We start from the raw sequence: 20,203 nt of genomic DNA on the forward strand, positions 1-20,203 counted from the left end.
GTGTTTTAATACTATAACAACGATAACTAGAAAACATCCCTAGATGAGTTAAATGTAAATGTTCAACACAGGACTCAAAACTAGAGGGTTTCACTGAACTATGGAGGCTGAGGAAAAATGCATGTGAAAGGGAAGCTCCTTGTTCACCTAAGTACATACATGACTTCCAGCATCACCCCTCCCTCCCATCTTGCTACATTTGTCCCTCAGACATTCCTATTAATTCCCTGACTTAAATTCACCTGCAAGTTCACACAATCTTGTGTGGCTAAGTTATGGCAAGAAACTCAAAAATATTGGGTTGAACTCAGCTAGAACAACGGTCCATTCGTCTTTTCTCCCAATGGTGACAGACATTCACTGCATCCATACTGTCACAATAAAGCAAAGCAGTGGAAGGAGGAACATTATATCATTCAATTTAAATCACAAAGTATTACAAAGGTGGATCAAACATCATTAAAAGTACCCAATTCAGCCAATCATTTGAAGGATTGCCTCTATGGTGTTAGCAGCTCCCCCAGTCTAACACTAACGTCCTTGATTCCCATCTAATAAAGATCGAATTTGTAGCAATGTGTGTACAGTGTGGCCACCTGCTAATGATGGACCTGTAACACCCAGGGTCCTTCAGGTTTAAAAAAAAGGGAAAATCCCTAGTGCCTGTCGTACCCCACTCCATTTTTGTAATCTCATAAACATTTATAAGAAAATAACCAGCGCTAGCAGAAATTGGCAATAACAGCATGGTGATCTAACTGAAGAGGGGGCCAAGGGGGCTTAATGAAGAACATTTGCTGATAACCGTGCTATGAGCTTGCCAAGAGACGGGGGCTAGGAAAGGTAACAAGTTTGTCAGAGAATCCTAGACTACAGTAAAAGGATTACAGACCTAAAAATCCCAGCCACAAAATCCAGCAAAGACTTTTTAACTGAAAGAGCAAGGAAGCAAGCAATTGCTACAGAAAAGGGCAAAAACTGAATTTTTTCTTAGACGAAGCTTTGAATTTCTTGAGTTGTTTTAGTTCATGAATTAAATTCTGAAAAATTAAATTCATTTTATCCCATAATGCTCAACACGTAAGGATTTTTTTTTTAAACTGGTGGTGATACTGAATACAGAGCTGGGGACCAGTGACCACCTTTTCCATTTGTGCCTCCCACTGACAAGTCACAATAGTTGTTTGCACACACAACAATCTACTAGCATGATGTATCACAACATTTCTATCCTCCTATCGTTCCCTTCATTGTTTGCATAGGCTTGGAGGAGTCAAAAAATTCCTCCCTAGTATAATAAGAGAAGCTGCACCCATCTGAGTTATGATTCAATCACTGACAAATAAAAGCCAGTGGTCACTGTGAGGGGAAAGAATAAATTCATAACTAAAATTGGGGGACCAAGCATCAAGAGACCTCAGCTCTGCTCTCAGATCTTTCACAAGCTTGAGTTTCCTCACCTGCAGAACGAAGGTAAAACTGACAGCATGCATCAGAGTGGGTTATGAGGACTCATTCCCTCATATTCGCACCTTTGTCAGAGATCATTAAATAGAAGCCATGGTATTTAAATGCCAAGTGCAATTTGTACAATATTATCCACAAATGCCGCAGCAGTTGCAGGAATAGTTAAGTATTCATGCCGTTAAACATGGCACTAGTAAAACCTCATCTGGAATTGTCTGAAAAACTGTGGTCACCCACAGCACAGGAAAACAAATGCAAATTGCAGCAAATTCAGAGACGGTCTGGTAGGATAGCCAGGGGATCCATAAAGAAGTTGAGTAATGTAAGCCCTATAGTACTACAAAAAGCAAATGTACTTAAGCCTGGGGTGTTTGTAGCACTACATGACCAGCCAGCAGATCTGCCTCAGTAATGGCTTTGAATCTACCTGATCAGCGCTTGCCACCCCAGTGAGATATAAAAGGAAACAACTGTGCTGGCATAAGGAAAAGCAGCACGTGAACGGGAAATTAAATTTTTGGCAAATAATTCAAAGCAGATCGCTAGCCATCAAAAGAGTGAGGATCTGGGACAGTTTTTTTTGTTTGTTTTTCAGTTATTAGTTGATTTTGAAAAGTCCTCAGTTTTGTTCTTTGTTTCCGCTGCTGTTAATGTTAAAACTCCCACCGACATCAACTGGAGCAAAATTAGGCAAACAACAGGTGCGTCTACATGAGAGGCTTAACTGCGCGGTAGCCAGGGGGACCAGCAGGCACGAGGGGAGTTCCTGTTCCCCCGAGCACCGCCAGGAGTGACCAGGAACAACGGTCACAAGCTGGCAGAGGGTAGGTTTAGGTTAGATATCAGGAGGCGCGACTTCACGGTCAGGGCAGCTAGGGTCTGGAACCAGCTTCCAAGAGAAGTGGTGCAGGCTCCTGCCCTGGGGGTGTTTAGGAGGAGGCTGGATGAACATCTTGCTGGGGTCATTTGACCCCAGTACTCTTTCCTGCCATGGCAGGGGGTCGGACTAGATGATCTGCTCAGGTCCCTTCCGACCCTAGAAACTATGAAACAACACCACACAGTAGCATGCTAGGCAAAAACTGTGCTAATACGGTACCACGCAGTAGTATTAGCCTACTGTACAGTAACTGTCACTAAAACGTGTGCTGGCACTACAGCAGTAGCACAAGTTACTATGTATTGATTTAGTACTTGGTTACTTAATGAACATATTGACATGCCCACTGAGTGCTATTAATACCTTCCCCACCTTAATTTATTAGCACATGTTCCATTGCAGGCTCCCTGACCGTGGTCTTATCCATCTCTAGTGACCGCAGGCTACATCTGACTATGAATCCCTGCCCCATTAATAGGGCACTTACTGCTTCCTGCTGATAAACTGGTTAAAGGCCTCTCAAAACGAACTTGTTCACAGTGTGATGGTGCACAGAGCTGTGCTGGGGCAGGAGTTATCACAGCCTGAAGTGTCCCAGGGTGTGCGCTTTAGGTACAGAGAGCAGAAACAATGTGGCCAGGACAGCTGCCCTACAGGGATGCTGATGACTTGAGGTTGCCTCCACTGCCATGCTTGTGACTGTGTGGCTGCAGCAGCAATTGTTATTTTGACTCCCTCCTCTTCAGGAGGGGCCACTGTCCCAGTTACACCACTGACAGACAGGTAAGGAACTTGGTGAGACGTGGATACCAGGTCCAGGAGAAGTGGATACCAGGTGAGAAACAAGCTGGATAGATTCCCCCCCTACACACACACACTCTGCAAAAGGCCCTGCCACACCAAGAACCGTTTCTGTGCCTGGATGTACAATGTGAGGAGGTGGTCAGACACCTTCAGTCTCTTGATCCCAGAAGCCCGTAAGGGATCACTGTACATTCATGACTCCTTTATAAAGACACACTTTTTTACAATCACACACATCATTACACTTTATACTAATACTACAGTTATTAACACCTGGAGCCAGTAGCTGGACATTAAAAATGCAATAACTATCATCCCGTAATTCTGCAGAAAAGCCGCAACTTGTTTCTGAACGTGAGAGAACAACTGATTTTGTATTAAGCATCGATTAGAATATTCTGTAGAAATGAATGTTCCCATTCAGCATGCTGAACAGAGGAGACAAACAGATACTAACTGACTGTGCAAGTGCCACAGCTGAAAAAGGCTGCAAATTAAGTGGCATTACCTGGAGCTTTCTGGCTTCAACTTTTAAAGCATAGGCACCACAGCCACAAATATAAATGTCTAGTTGCTTTAGCCAGGAGGGTACAGAAATGTAAGCTGCTGACACTTCAGGCTCCTATCTTTGAAGTAAGTGGCCTACAGTACAAACAGTCCTTGTAGGCTTCCATACTTAAGTAATTTTCCTAGCTACCTTCTGTTAGTGCCTTTGAACAGTATGAGGCCAGAAAAGCAATTCATGTCGCTTAGAAAGCCTGCAAATAGGTATTGTCATAACTTCTGAGCAGACTTTGGACTCTGGGAACAAGACAGAAATGAGTGGAGAAAGTCACAAGATTGAGAGTCCATTATGTTGACAACAAAATGTATAGTTCCTGCAGAAACAGCTTTGAACAGATGTGAAAATTAAATTGCTTTGGCTTACTTAGCTGCAAAGGGGCAGAAAACCTTTTTTATGACAAACTCACTGTTCTCTCAGTCAGTCTCCAAAAAAAAAAAGTTTGTTTCACTCCAGTCTGCTTTAAGCTGCCTTTTTTTTCCCTCCAAACACTCCCTTCATATTTTACTCTCATCAGGCGCTCGGATCCTGTGGACTGAGACCACAAAATGCATGCCATGAAGGAATGGACTCATTTTAAATATTTTCCTGCCAAGTTTAAACATCTGATTTTTTTCGGGGGGGGGGTCTCATAACCAGAACAAAACCAATCTACTCTCAGCAGCACAAATGCCACCCTTAAATCTGATGGTTTTGCATGCATGTAAGCAAGAGCAGGATTTGGCACAATTATTTAGCTTTTTTATGGGCCAGGCCCTCCGGTATAAATCTGAAGTACAGAGGGTGTTATGCTGGATTTACATCATCATTTTAGAGATGAAAGCTCACCCTTTCGGATTATAAGCATTGAAAATACACAGTAATTAAAAAGCAATGGCTGCAGGTATTGATGTTACATCTTAAAATCGTTTCTTTTCCATTTTCCCATGATTTCCCTGTACATTTGCACTTCTGAACCCTAAGCATCTGTTGCCCTGCAATCTGATTACAGCTGGAGTTTGTCTGCATTTAGGGTCATTCTTGGACGAATCACCCTCCAACAAGCTGTCTTAAGTGATATTACATCTTAGGGAAGGCTGACTGACTCGCCCTCTGTCGCAGCTGTGGCACAGGCCAGCAGCTGGGTATGTGTGTGGGGACTCTGAGGATACTTATCAAGAACAGGTATTTTGAAGGCTGCATGTTTGCAATTTTTTCGTCTTCCTGATAAATCTACCTTCCAGCTCATTGTTAGGGTTGCCATGGAAGCAATCCATCTCCAGCTAGGAAGGCAAGTACCTCTCTCCCCTTGGGGAATGGCTGCTTTACCACTGCTCTGCCCCCAGCTGTCATCAGCCTGAAGCTTAGTCTACATGCTGCATAAATCCAATTCTACAAGCAGCAGAAAAATCCAATACTATTGTACATGCATGGCAGATCTTTTTCAGTTAATCACTTCAATACTATAGATGATAAAGACAGATGACAAACATCCTGCAAAGTGGCACCTATATTACCCTGTGGACGTATGCTATATGTTAACATATGGAAATTAAGAAGAGACCCTACAGCTTCCACCAGCATTTTCAGAATCAGGTTTACAATATCAATGTGCCCAGAAAGGGTTTCTTTTTGATCAGATCACCTTTCCTATCAAGTTCAATATTATTTATTATCCCCTGTCAGGTCCTGCATACTTGTGCTTCTCCCTAAAATCCATCATTTAGACCAGCTCTCTCGGTTCCCTGCCAGCAATGCCAACCTCAACATCCCCATGTCTGCCTCTCTCAAATGACTCCACATTTTCTTCCATAATAGTCTCTCATCATTCCAATCCTCTTTAAAGAGTCACTTTACACTAAGCCTACAGGCACCTTCTCTTTATGTATTTGTTTTAGCCATTTTGTATAATAAATGTTTATTTTTACATGGAGAAGGGAGTCCAGCAATAAGAGATATGGTTATAAGATGACTGGAGTTAAGGTTGGGAACCTGCTTAGGGTGAGCAAAGGGGGAATTTCAGATGGCTTATTTAAAAAAAAACCTGGTAGCCAGCAAGCTATGTGCTTACCATCCCTCTGACCCCTTTGCTAATTACCATGGCCCATCACTGGTGTGTCTTCTCAGACTGCATGTTCTCCTGGGCAAGGACCGTCTCTCTTTATGTTCAGGAGAGACAGAGAGCTCCAGTTCCTCTCCAAGTTCCCTCGTTTACCAGAAACACACATGCTGCTGCTGTCCACACTTGGCAATGGCTAATTAGCCGGTCAACATAGAGGCACTGTCACATTTCCCCCTTCTGAAGGGGGCCTGTGGGACTAGTCCATGTCCCACCCAGAGAGGAGTGCTTGTCCTTGGTGATTAATGGGACAGAGAAGGGGGAAAGGATACTCGTATGTGCCTTATAGTCTCCATACCCACACAGGCACAAACTGGCATTAATGGAGGAAGACTTCAGCTGACAAAACAGACCAGCAAACAAAGGCACCTAGTGAGATGAGAGAGATGTTTTCACATTTCTCAGATTTTCTCTAGCTTTGTTTTCCCAAAAAACCATTCCACAGTACTGAGTGACCCAACACCCTAGTCCATCTGCTGGCAGAGCTCTACTGCCTCATACCCATTGCTATAGTAGGCCATCCCAGGGGGTACAGCTCCCTTTTTTGCTCATCAGTGAATTTTCTTTCAGGTATTCCCCTTTAACTGCATATATGGGACCCACATTAACACATCAACAGCACATGCAGGGAATTAAGACCATCAGAGGAGAGACAGCCATCATGCAGATGTGAAAGCTACATTTTAGCCAGGGTGTGAATTAAGGGGAAGCTCAGGGGGGCTGAGTCCCCTGTAAGAGACTACAGCCCCCTCTGTAAGATGTGAAAAATCAACCTGGGAGCAGGGGTCTCCAAGCAGACTGCTCCTTCATTGAGGTGGACTTGTTAATCAGAGAACTGGTTTAATTTTTTTTTTTTCTTTTTTCCCCGCAGACACCTTCCCCCCACTCCAAGAGTCAAAGTATAATTTGAACCCTGATTTTAGCTATACTTGGTTATAAAAGGTGAAATGTTTCTATTTGAATCTTTACAAAATCATCATCTTGCCTTTCTCTGCCTTTTTCTAGTAAAGAGGCGATTATTCCCTTTTAACCCAGGCATCAGGTTTGTGAAATTGCATCTACTCTATATAGTATGGAGAGAGACGCTACAATACCCTGTGGGCTGCTTTCTAATTTGGTGGTTTAGCGAACTATTATTTCATTTCTGGTAGCTTTTATTTCATACGATGTAGTAAAAGTGAAAGACCCGTTCATCTGAGGTGTGTGGCAAGAGCAACGATAATACTTTACGTTAGAAGCTTACCATGTTTCCAAGAGATCTTAATCTCTATTGAAAGAGCTTCTTTTTTGATTTCCGTATCAGCCCTTTGAATGTCGATAAAAATAATTACTTGGGCATTATCAGAAAAAAGTTTTATTTCCACAAAGAGCCAATGAAAAATAAACAAGCCTTTATCTCCAAAGCAAGACTGATAGAATTCTTACATGTTCCAATTCAATCAGATGCCAGGAACAACAGAGATTTAATGCGAAGACACAAGCATGCGCTCACCCCCCTCTGAAAGGGATTCCATGGAAAAACTCATTCAGCTCCAGCACAGGACATTCAGGGCACTGACAGACATGAAAAGAAAACCAAAAACAGTGCTTTCCTGGAAGAGGCATTGCATTAGCTTGACCTAGCTCCCTAGAGTATGTATAGATCGGAGGCATCAGTGGGGATTTTTGATGCTTTTATCTAACAGATGATTCAATCAGCTGTTAGATAAAGTGCCAACAAGCCTTTCTGAAGCACCCAATCTATACAGATGTTGGGCGAGCCAGGTTAAACTAATGCAATGCCTCTTCTGGGTATGCACTGTCCTAGGCGCGGGGGTGCACCAAGCTAGAAGTAAAGTGCTTTGTTGTTTTGTTTTTCACGTCTGTAAGCAACCTCACTTTCCAAAATGCAAACACAACCACTTTCAAACGTTAGATGGATGCAACTTCCAATTACTTTCATCAATAGCCTGCGAGCTTTAAATTCTGGCCATATGCATAGATTAGACAGTTAAAAAGCAAAAGAAAATGAAAGGCTTTTTTGCCTACTTTTGCATAATACAGGCCATAACACCTCATAGAGTTACATCTAGCTAAAGCAGGACCCAAACAAATGCAACGGGAAGGGAAGGTATAAGAAGTCTCTCTTTTTATACCAGTGGAGAGGGTCAGCAGAATGCTTTGGCAGACTTGTATGTCTTCTTGTCCCAGCTGTCTGAGAGGTGGACTGTATCCATTCCAGAGCCTCAAAAAAGTGACTATTTGATCAAGATACTATGTCTGAGGGATGTTTCCATGGGACTTTTGGTCACTTGGGCAAGTCATTGTATTTTTTAAGCTACTAAAGGGTTTGTTTTTTTTTAATCTGCTGGTTCATAGCAGGGCCAAGAGGTCTTTGAACAGGAGATTCAAAAATAACTCTCCTGGTTAGATAATTGCTTTAGTCAGGGAGATACAACACCAACATACACCAGCAGCAGAAATTTCAGGACTGACTGCTACTGCTACAGCTAGAGAGCTAACAGCAAAATGGGTAGCAGAAGAAAGCTACCATTGCATAGAAGGGATGGACTGTTGATGCCACGTGCTAAGTCAAGAGGGCAGTCAGGAAGAATTCAGCCTTGGCACCCTGTGAATTTAAGGGAAAAGGACAGGGTGCTGAGGCAATGGGTGTTGTCAGGAGAGGGTTAGCTCTGTACGTTACAGCTCAGCTCTCCCCACCCCCCAAGTCCAGCTGTTACAGCTGTTCTGGCAGTTCACAGGCATTCCCTATACCGAATCTGATGTTGGATGTTTTGGTGGTAGTGAGAGTCCAGCTCTTCAGAAAGGTTGTGTGCATTTATTATTTTGGTGCACTGCCAACAGTCTTCCTGAGGAACACAAGTAATGTACAAAAAAAGAAAGAAAGAAAGATAGTGAAAAGAAAACAGATCATTAAGAGCTCAACCTGGACAGACCGTCGGGGAATGCAAAAAGGCATTTTTCGTATCTTGATGGCCTTCTCCTAGCTCAATTTTGCAGGCCTGCTTCTAGGAACGGATAAGAAAGATGTTCGCAAAAGAAAGTTACAATAACTCATTATAACAGAAATATAGGGGACTTTAGCATCTCCCCCACTGATTATTTTGCATTTTCTTCACAGGTGTTTAGGAGGCATATCTCTTCTGCTATTTCTCTGTCCGCCTCCCCCCCCACTCTATTTTCAGTTCTTGTGAATAGTTGACATTTTGGCCTGCAAATGTTATAAAACATAGCTGGACCAATTTCACTGGGAGTCTTTAAGAGCTGCCAAGTTAAGACTTGGACTGCAGGAAAATCTAAGAAAACAAATGCTCCACAGTTGGGTTATGTGGCTATGGAAGACCAGGCTAGGGGACTACTGGTGATAGCTTTAAGCTCTGAGCAACCAGTAGTGTTTTGTTTTGTTTTTTGTTTTTTTTAAGGTATTAACCACAAAACACCACGGATTTGATTTGCCAGTGCTAGGCACCACCAACGCTTTTCATTGCTTTCTACTGGAATTGTAGGGTTTTCAGCATCCTCGGGGGGGGGGGGGAGGAAATCAGACCTTCACTTTCTCAAGTCAAGCACCCAAAAAATCACAAGACTCGCACGTAGTGATTTATTTTTTTTAAATGTAAGCATGATGCTGTAGCCATAATGGTCAAGAACTTACGCAAGAAGCAAGCAAGGATCTTTTAGTACCAACTCTGTCGTTGGGATAAAGTTAGACAAGCTTTTGAATGCAAGACATTCTTAGTCAGGTCTGTGATCACAAGAAGCTAGGCACATTTGGAAGCCAGGCATAGCTGTGCTGATCTTCCTGTGACCAGGGACCTGACAAAGAATGTCTTGCATTCAAAAGCTTGTCTAATTTTATCCAAACTAGACAGCCAGTCCAACGAAAGACAGCCCTAAAAAATCTTTGGCTCTCACATACTTTTGAAAAGTAAAGTCAGTCTAATTACTTCAGAGGAGAAACAACTTGAAGGAAGATATGCTGGCCTGAGCTTACAAAAGGTTGACTCCAGCGTGACAACTACTATGTTTATATCTGTCCGTGGTGATCACAGCACAAGCACAATTCTAGTTACTTGCTGTTCTATGGGGAAATAAGTGTTAGTTAGAATAGAGAATAATACCCAGGGTGCTGTATTTAAGCTAGGTTTTCATCTCATTCTCTTTACCCTTTTTGACATGACCTCCCTGTGTCCTCCCCTAAAACTGCCAAGATAAAAACAGAAGCTGTAATTACTGGGTAGAAGGCTGATCGCAGCAACACTGTTGCTACTTGCAGGGTTACCACAGATTTACCCCAGTGTAACCAAGAACAGAGTCTGGCACAACCCTCTTTAATTAATTTTTAATGTCTCCAAGAGGTAAAAGTGTCAAAGCACTGACTGGAATCCTGAATAGCAACACGCTTGCTGATGTTGCAGCCCTGGGTCTTTCCGCAGCAGATGCTGCCAGATGTGGGCTGGACAAATATCGATTAGATTTTGGATTAAGATCATGACCATTTCCTTTCTAGGGGAATCGATCTGAACCCCAAAGTCAGGGGGAACCAAATGACAGATGCTCACTGAATCCTAAGCTGTGCACTCAGGTGCAGAGGAGCAGAAGAGGCGGCTTCTGAAAGGACTGCGCGAGGTGTTTCGCATTTGCAACCCCAGGTGGTGGGAAGCGCGAGTGTTTAGAACTCCCAGAGTCGAAGCATGCGACTTCCATCTTCTAACTGATAATGCTTTGGGCAAACTTCCTGCCCCCAAAAATTTCACCACATTTGCTTGTCTTCATCCCATCCTATAACAAAGATATAATCCTGTCCCCAGCTGTTAACTGTGCAAAACAGAGCAGTTTTCTGAATTTAGCTTGCAAGAGTTTTATAAAAGCATGGAAACACATTTTTTAAAGCATGGTTTCCAGGAAAGATCGACACAAAGTAATAGCTTTTGGAGTTTACAGGAAAGAGAAAAACACTTACCCACAGTTGATCATCCATTCCCGGTGGGTTCTTTTTAATAAAAGCACCATAATATGTAGCAATATTACGGTGATGAGAATATTTCTTTAACATGTTAATTTCCTGTTTGATCTCTTCCTCTTCATCCTGGGAGAAGAAAAACTCAGTGACACCAAAGGACACCTCACAGATTTTTCATGATGCGATTTCTCTTCATCTTTGTAACAGTTAATTTACAATAGGCCACATTCATGCCCTCCCCTGTTATTTTTCTTATTCTTCTAATTTATGTATGCCTTTCACAAGTTCTGATTTGACAGAAGTTGGTGTGATTCCAATTCAAGGGAAGGGGATCATATTTGAACCACGGAAGTTTAAAAGTTATGACTACAAACATTTTAAAAGGTAATTTTTCTGTAAATTCCATGTTGGTGAAACGCGTTAGTTTATCCCTGTCCAAAGAGCAGGAACAGCAGGAGCAACAGAAGTGCAAGCTTTCCCATACGAACCAAATTACATGCCTCAACAGGGAACGCTACCATGATGGTGAGAAGTCACTTCACTGCCCGAGTACACTAGAATTTGGCTTTGCTTCCAAGTCAGATTCCCAGGTGCAATGAGAAAACTAATGTAGGACACCTGCACATTTTATATGGGCAACTAAACAGCCCTCAGGTAGTAAGAACTTCAAACCTTCTCCAAGGTGGCAGATTCATGTTAGCCAGTGCATGACAGGTTTTTGAGATTGTTACCAAAAACTCTTGAGGTTGCTGAGCTCTTGACTACAAAGAGAGACTCTGTGTTTGTGTGACCAAGAGAGACTATGATGCTTAGCTTTTAGATGTTATGGTTGTTTCACATTTTATATTATATCCCTGTCAGTGATTCTCCTGGCTTATTCTAGGAAGTCAGTCTTGGAAATGAAATCTTCCTATGCTGAAATCAACATACTATTCAATACGTTGTTGCTATATTCACTTATATCAACCAATTAAAAAAATACTTTTTTAAAATAACAGATCTTATTAATATTATACGGAAAGGTTATTAATTACTTACATGCCAGCTCAATTTGGCTGAAAAGCAGCAATGGCTGAGCTGGATTCTGGGTAAGAGAATTATGTGTACGTGCATTTTGAGATTCTACATTTCATTATTTGCTTTTTCTCTCCTCCCACTACATTTGATTGAATAGAGCCTAATTTTATCCTAAAGTGACTGAAATTCCACATGCTGGAATTCCACAGAGACCGCTTAGCTGGAAACCACAGCTAACACCTTGCTGTTGATTAGCCTTATTCTACAGAGCACAGGATGATTTCAACTTCCTTCTTTTTCTATTACTCTTGTTTCCCCCCATCTGTTTTGTTCCAACTTCATTTTTATAATCTGAAGTCAGAGGGAGACTTCAGCAAATGAAAAGATGCCCTGGTGATCAGCTAAACTGCACACGCAAGCTCCTTCTGAAGAACTATATTTTCGGACCAGATGTCATACAGCACATGGAGAGAACCACTGATTTCTTTCTGAACTACTAGAGAGAGAGAGTAAATTACCATAGTCTTTAAGGAAGAATTCAGGGAGGAGCAGCAAAAATGATTAAGGGACTGGTGGAAGTGGCAAGAGGACAGATTAAGACCTAACTCTTTGCAGCTTGAGTAAACAATCACCAGTTTTAGTGACTACTATACTACAACAGGCCTACTACAACCAGACAACTAGAAACTGGCACAAACAGCTGCAATTTAGAGTATGGCGGCATCCTTAAAGCCCTTGTCCATCTCACCTTCTATAGTTCAATGTTGAACTGCCAGATAAATATTGCTCAGGTTTATCTGCCAGAGGAAAGGTGGAAACTAGGGGTAGTTTATCTCATCTGCAGACAAATGAAGAAAGATCTAGGCTACTATTTGTCCTGCAAATATAGAAATTTTAATTTATCAGCTACATTTTGACTCTACCACATCTCTACTCTTAGGCTTTTCAATTAGAGGAAGGCCTGGTTGTACAAGTGCCGAATAGATGCATTTGGAGTTTAGAATTCTGTCCACTTAGGCAGGATGATCCCTGCACACTGCCAACACATGCACACAGACCTTCAGTAACTTAAAAAGTGTTAAAATTGCTGCTTTAATGAAAGCAGAGATGATCACTAGGGGCCTTTGTACATGCCACAAAATTGGCCTTTAAAGTGGCTTAAATTCCCTTTTGCACCACTTCAACGGCATCGCTGTTTGCATGCTCAGCGGCATATTCCGCTTTAATGACTTTGGTACGTAGCAAGATAAAACACCTCAGACGTGCAACACTGCATGGCACGCTAGAAGCTGTGCTCAGGGCCTGGCAGGCCCTGCACAGCTCAGGGGCTGTGGGACCTGGCAGCAGCCTGTTCAGGCAGGATCCACTGAAGGAAAGAAAAAAAAAAGCGCTGACCCCGATTTTTTTATTTTTTTTTTGAGCCTGTCTGCCTTCCTGAGCTGTGTGGGGCTCCACTGCTTCCCTCCATCGCTGCAGGGGGGAATCAGTGCTCCCTGGGACTGTCTGGGCCAGGTGTTCCCTGGGGGGGGTCCCACGTAGCACAGGGACCACTTGACCCATCGGCAGCTTTATACAGCCGTCACCAAAGAGGCAGGTAAGGATCGGGCCCCCACCCTTGCGTACATGTCACGGGAGTTTCATTCAGTTTAATTCTTCCTACACTGATGTAGCATTTTTAAAAACCCACCATTTCAATTTAAGGAAAACTAAACTGAATAACCCCCTATGGCATCTACAAGCAGCCTAAGGCATTTGGATCCAAGTTTTATTTTGGATCCATCTGTAAGTAAGAGTGATTTTTAAATAAAGAATAAATGTGAAACAAAGATTAAACTTTGAAGAGACTACAAGGACCACAGAGATAAAGTGTGAATTCTGAGGAAATTAAAAGCTGCAGGACATAAGATAAAATGAGGGGAGGCAAGAAAAAAAGGGGAATTATTACACAAAGCTCTGGTGCTACTGTAGCTTCCCAACATAAATGTCTCATACCACAGACAGTAATATCAGTCTTGTTACCATGCTTCTATTTCCATCACTTTTATTACAATTCTCTCTGTGAAGTGGGTCGTATTGCATGCCGAAGGGCCAACCCCTTTAAAATTAAATCTCCCTTGTTAATTCAAATAGCAACTACCCAAACTGACCAACTGCTGTAATTTGTAGGCCTTTTGCTGCAACCTTCTGCACTATATAATTAGCAAGAACATAGTTAAGTTAAACACATTAAGCACTGTGGTCAGGAGGATTATAGGTTTTAAGCAAAACAGGTTCATTTTCAGTACAGAGACAAAGATAAGGGTGATGGAGTAGCTGCTAGCTGATTTAACACAGGAATTTTCCACTTTATCTGGGAAACTGTAGACAAGTTCTTGATTTATGAACTTTTTTTTCCTGCAACTGTTCAGCTGATACTGTGATCCCTTGTAATTGGCATATTCTCCCACTCATTCATTCAGTCCAAAGGTAGAATGAGGATTAGGTGGAGCTAGAAAGTCGGCTTTTAATGGGGCAATGACAAGCAGAACAAAGCCCTGGTGAAGCTCAGTTTTCTGTTAATTTGACTGTAAAAAACAAGAAGGGAAAGTTAAAAATTACTGTTAATTTTGGTCAGCCCAGCCTTGCCTGCGCCAGAGCTCTGAAATAGTAGTGCAGCAGATTCATACTTAAATCTCTGTATCCCAATCCACCCTCAGGTAGTGGTTTGGATCCAAAACCAGCTAATATCAACCTATTCAAAGGTGAGACCCAAGATATTTTGCAAAAGCTGTTTATCACTGGGTTTTGGCTACCGTCTTTCAAAATACGTTTACAGCAGCTGCTGCTGTTTCAGAGCTGTTGAACCAAGCCCTGACTCAGACTTACCTAATGCTAGGCTAAGAAAGGAACTCTGAATGCACCATGAAGGACAAAGGCTCCCTCTACATGTGCAGGTAAAGGTATGACTATTTTAATACATGATCCACACAACTGCACCTCCTGCCATGCCACACATGCGTAGGAAGCAGAATTGTGTAGATCATGCATTAGACCCAACTGCACCTTGCTGTTGGTATAGGGGGAGCCCAGAATTGGGCTCCTCCTCCATTGATAAGCAGGTACCCACAGCTGGAAGAACCTTTTGCTAAGCAGCTCCTAGCTGCAGGGGCCATGTGCAGCCAAGACTGAGAGCCCTGTCAGCTGTGGCTGTGAGGTGCAGCTGGGACTCAGAGACTTGTCCAATGCGGGGACTCTTGGTCCCAGCTGTGGATGAAGCTCACCCGGGATCAAGAGCCCCGTGCGGGTCTGGGTTCACCAAGAGCCCCATGCAGTCCTGGGGGTTTCACATACCCCTGAGCTTTGTGGATCACAGCAGCCAGGGCTCAGGGGTTTCACACAGGCTCCCAGCTGCAGAGGAAACCCTGCTAGACATGAAAATTAAAGCTCAATAGCAATCAACTATACAAGTCAGTACACATTTTCAAGGTCTAACTTTATAGCTGGTTTGAGCTTTTTATTGTGTGATAGCTACTTTGCACTTCTGGCTGGTCTCCAGGTAATTGTGCAATACCTGTAACATGTTTGGCCTGTTTGGTACCTCTCTGGCCATTCATTTTATAAAACTTGACTTGTGGAGACAATGAGGTAAACTACAACTTCCTGCTTCTCATCTCCCATGTATTTATTTACATTTGGCTTCCATACATTTTTATCTCAGTAATCCAAAGCAGATTGCTTATAGATGTTCTGAGGGTTCACAGATTTCATAGACATTAGGGCTGGAGGGGACCTCAGAAGATCATCGAGTCCAGCCCTGTGCCCCAGGGGCAGGAAGTCAGCTGGGGTCAAAAGATCCCAGCAAGATAAGCGTCCAATTGACTCTTAAAGGAGTCCAAAGTAGTCCAGACTCTGGCAGCAGTCTGTTCCAGGCTTTGGGGGCTTGGACAGTAAAGAAGTTTTTTCTTATGTCCAGCCTGAAATGGTCTTGGTGGAGTTTGTGACCATTTGACCTTGTCATCCCTTGGGGTGCGCTGGTGAACACGCATTCCCCCAGATCTTGATGCACACCCCTTATATGCTTATAGGTAGCCACCAGGTTCCCCCTGAGCCTGTGCTTTTCCAGGCTGAAGAGTCCCATAGCTCACAGCCTCTCATCATGAGGCCTGTTCTCCTGCCCTCTGATCATGCATGTGGCTCTCCTCTGGACTCTCTCAAGCTTCTTCACCCTTTTTAAACTGTGGAGCCCAGAATTGGATGCAGTACTCCAGCTGCAGCCTCAGCAAGGCAGAGTACAGTGGGAGGATGGCATCCTGGGATTTGCTAGAGAAGCATCTATGGGTGCAAGCCAGAGTTCTGCTTGCTTTACCAGCTGCAACACCACATTGGTGGCTTATATTCATCTTGTGGTCAATCGTGACCCCCAAGTCCCTTTTGGCTGCAGTGCTAGCAAGCATACCACTGCCAAGCCTATAAGCATGCTGCGGGTTTTTCTTCCAAAGGTGGAATACCTTGCATTTTTGGGTGTTGAATGCCATCAGGTTTCCATCCACCCATTTTCTGAGCTGGTCACAGTTGGCCTGGATCACCAGCCTGTCCTCAGGTGAGGATACTCTACCCCAAAGTTTGGTGTCACTGGCAAACTTGGCCAGTCCACTTTTGACACCAATGCCCACATAATTAATGAAGATGTTGAAGAGTATAGGTCCAAGAACAGACCCTTGGGGGACCCTACTGGTCACGGCACAGCACGATGATTGACTTTGGTCGACTACCACCCTCTGGGTCTGACCTCAGAGCCAATTCCCCAGCCATCGGACTGTGGCATAGCCGAGGCCACAGTTGGCCAATTTTTCCATGAGGAGATCATGGGACACCAGCTCAAAGCCTTTTTTAAAATCCAGATATGACGTCAATCTCTTCTCCCTTATCCAGGTGATATGCCACTTGGTCATAGAAGGAGATGAGATTGGTCAGGCAAGACCTACCTGCAACAAACCCCTGCTGGCTATCCCTCAGGATGTTGCCATCGGCCAGTTTGTCAAGAGTGGTCTCTGATAATTTTTTCCAAGATCTTCCCTGGGATAGAGATCAGGCTGATGGGCCTGTAGTTCCCCAGATCTACTTTCCTCCCTTTCTTAAAGATAGGCACCACGTTGGCCTTCTTCCAATCCTCGGGGACTTTGCCTGAGCACCACAAGTTCTCGAAGATCTGTGCCAGTGGCTGAGCTGTGATGTTTGCCAGCTCCTTAAGTATGCTGGGGTGCAAACTGTCTGGGCTGGCTGACTTGAAGGCGTCCAGCCTCTCAAGGTGTTCCTTCATATGGTCAACACTGATGAAGTGTAACAAGTCTCATAGCATTTAAGGTAAATCTAAACACATAGCCGAGGCCTACTGACTGTACTCATACCTATGTAGCTAGGAAATTTCTAATATGCTGTATTCCTGAAAACCAATTACAAACATGCAATTGCAGAGTCTGGATCAAATCCTATGTTACAAAAGGTAGAGTTTCACTGACCAGAAAAAAAAGTGATTTCTTCAATAAAGCTCTTTCAAATGCATCTTCAAGTTATCTGCTTAGACTTCCAAGAATTACTGGAAAACTGCTGGTTTTTTCTGTGACCTTCTAGGATGTAATTAGGCCTTAGTCTTACTATTTAATCAAGTTAATTTGTTATTTAACAAGTTCAAAATTCAGTCTCGTATAAATTCCAGAATAGCCATGTTTTGCAATACATTTTTCTCTACAGTTATAACCTGTGTTAACTAGAAACATATAGTGTAGCTGCTTCAACTCATTTATTAGTTTAAAAAACTGGCAGCTCCTGTCCTGAAAAAATTACATATGAGAAAAGCTACAACTAGAACTGTATGAATTTTTTCATACATTTTCTCAATGAAAAATGGAGATTGGGAGAAACAAGAGACATGTGATTTTAATGTTTTAAAGATAAAACATAATACAAGTAATTCAAGTGGGTCAGTTTTAACAGTTTTGAAACAATTAAAATTTTTCATTTGAAGCAACTTTTTTCAAAATACTTTAATTGTTTTTAAGCATTCAACAGTTTGTAAGGAAACTCAAAATCCTAAAAAAAACATTTATTGACCTTCTATGGGCTTGTGGATGGGGAAGAGCAATGCATGTGATTAACTTCCACTTCAATAAAATTTTATGTGGTCTGTCATGATCTCTTGATAAGTGAATCAAGGAAACAGATAAGGTAGCTGAATTACTGGCTGAATAATTATGCTCAGAGGAACAGCACTGATGATTTAATGTCAAACTAGGAAGAGGTATCAAGTATGTCTTCCCAGGCATCTGTCATAAGTCCAGTACTTTTCAATATCTCCATTAATGTCTTAGACAATGGAACCAAGTGAAGTCTTATTACATTTGCAGATGATGTTTAATTGGATGGGAACAGTGGCACTTTAGAGAATTAAGTTAGGATGCAAAACTACCTGGATACATTAGAAAAATGGTCTAAAATAACTAGGATGACATTCAATAAGGACAAGTGCAAACACACAAATACAAAATGGAGAACAAATGGCTAGGCTGCAATACTGCAGAAAAGGATCCTGGGGTTATACTGACTCAAGAGTAGAATAGGAGTGGACAAGGTAATACTGTTGGAGGGGAAAAAAAACTAACAGCATTGCGGGCTGTATTAACAGAAGAGTTGTATGCATGTCAGTTGGCATGTCTATATGTGCTTTTATGCACACCTAAACTTTATGCACATTAGCCTAATGCACATTAAGGTGATTTAGGTGCACATCCATATGTCCACGCACTAATGCACACTAACATGGGTGTGCAGCCCAACTTGGGACTAAAGTTAGTCCCAAGTCAACGGACATACACCACATTAATGCGCATTAGTGCATCTCCATGCTCGCTAATGTGATTTAACTATTCATGCAGGTATCAAATTTAGGCTAGAACAGCCTTAAATCATGATTTTTAAAGCACATTAAAAGTGCGCACATGTAGACATGTGCCCTTAATGCACCTTAAAAATTTGGGCTAATGCACATTAAATACACATGTGCAGACACACCCAGAATGAATCTTATATTCTAGTCATCAGAGCTCAGGCCAGCTCTGGAGTATCATGCCCTGTTTTGGGCCATGCATGTCAAGAAAGTTATAAACAAATGGGAAAGCAGCCAAAGCACCAAAATTATTTTAGGTCTAAAAACCATGTAAAGTCAAAACGTTGAAAGATTTGGGATTATTTAGTCTGGAAAACAAAAGGAGTGGGAAGGGGGAGATCTGATAACAGCCTATAAATACAGAACTGGTAGCTGTAAAAAAGAATTGGGATGAATTATTCTCTGTGTCAATAAGGAAAGGGACAAGCAGCTTAAACTGGAATGTAGGAAATCTTAATTAGAAAAGAACTTTCTAATGATGACAGCAGGCAAGTTTCTTTGGCTAGATGTGATATCTGTTATTAGACCAACTGAGTAGATGGAACAAAGTTCTTCACAAGCTTTGGGCACAAGTACCCTTCTTCAGGCATAGGGAGACTGCTCTTGTTCTGAGATCTCCAAGGAAAGAGAACAACAGTAGAGTCTCCCAATGCCTGAAGAAGGGTACTTGTGCCTGAAAGCTATGTCCCTAGACCAACACAGCTACAGCCAAAACCCCTTCTAATGATGAGGCAGTTAAGGCTGAAACAGATTACCTAGAGAGACAGGGAGGTCTCTCTCACTGGAAATTTTAAGTTGTAGACAAATATTTGTCTGGCATAGCATACAGATGATCCTACCTTGATCAAGTGACACAGGAGTTCTTGAGTCCCTTCTGGCCTTTCATTCTCCTATAACCCAAAATTAATTTTCCAATCTTTTGTTCTCTAAAAAAATTGTAAAACAATCCATTTTGTTCTTAGAATGGATTTTTTCTGAATTTGAAATTGCTTGTGAACCAAAAATTGCATTTTTAACAGCTGTTCTGGTTGTTCTGGTAGGATTTGGGCAGGGGGGAGGGGAAGGGGAAGGGGCTTTTGGATATATTTTCTGCTAAAAGGCATACTTATTTATACAAAGAATGCATTTTGTACATAGTCCTGCTTCCACTGGAGCCTAAAGCAATTTTGCCATGGACGTCAATGCAAGTAGAACTGGGCCCTAAATACACTTGCCTCGTATAAGCAGCAACCTTTTATGAGCCATCACATGTTTTTACATGCAATTTCTTTCCCATTCCTGTTTAATAATTTACAACTATAGAAATAGCAGAAGGAGGATACGTTACCCCAGTGACATCCATAACCTTAATAGCAGCAAGCTGTCCTGTCTTAACATGACGACCCTGTCAAAAGAGAAAATGGAATAGTTTAATTTTTCATTGCTTCAAGTTACACACTGGAACCAAGAATTCAGTAGATTCGATGGTCATATGGTCTTCAAAAGATTAC

The 20,203-nt window shown here is 42.4% G+C and overlaps 1 protein-coding gene across 7 annotated transcripts in view; it reads right to left on the reverse strand.

Annotated features, from left to right (window-relative positions):
* TNIK (TRAF2 and NCK interacting kinase) overlaps positions 1 to 20,203 on the reverse strand; it is a 318,965-nt gene that overhangs the window by 116,584 nt on the left and 182,178 nt on the right. For all 7 annotated transcript variants that reach the window (XM_090055644.1, XM_090055648.1, XM_090055647.1 and 4 more), the window contains exons 3-4: positions 20,041 to 20,097; positions 10,775 to 10,900 (exon numbers count right to left, since the gene is read on the reverse strand). In XM_090055644.1, coding sequence (XP_089911770.1) covers positions 10,775 to 10,900; positions 20,041 to 20,097 — 183 coding nt within the window. The remainder of the gene's footprint in view (positions 1 to 10,774; positions 10,901 to 20,040; positions 20,098 to 20,203) is intronic.

Source organism: Crocodylus siamensis, chromosome 6 (genome assembly GCF_052110815.1).
Source record: "Crocodylus siamensis isolate JL-2025a chromosome 6, ASM5211081v1, whole genome shotgun sequence".
In the NCBI taxonomy this organism is placed as follows: domain Eukaryota; kingdom Metazoa; phylum Chordata; order Crocodylia; family Crocodylidae; genus Crocodylus; species Crocodylus siamensis.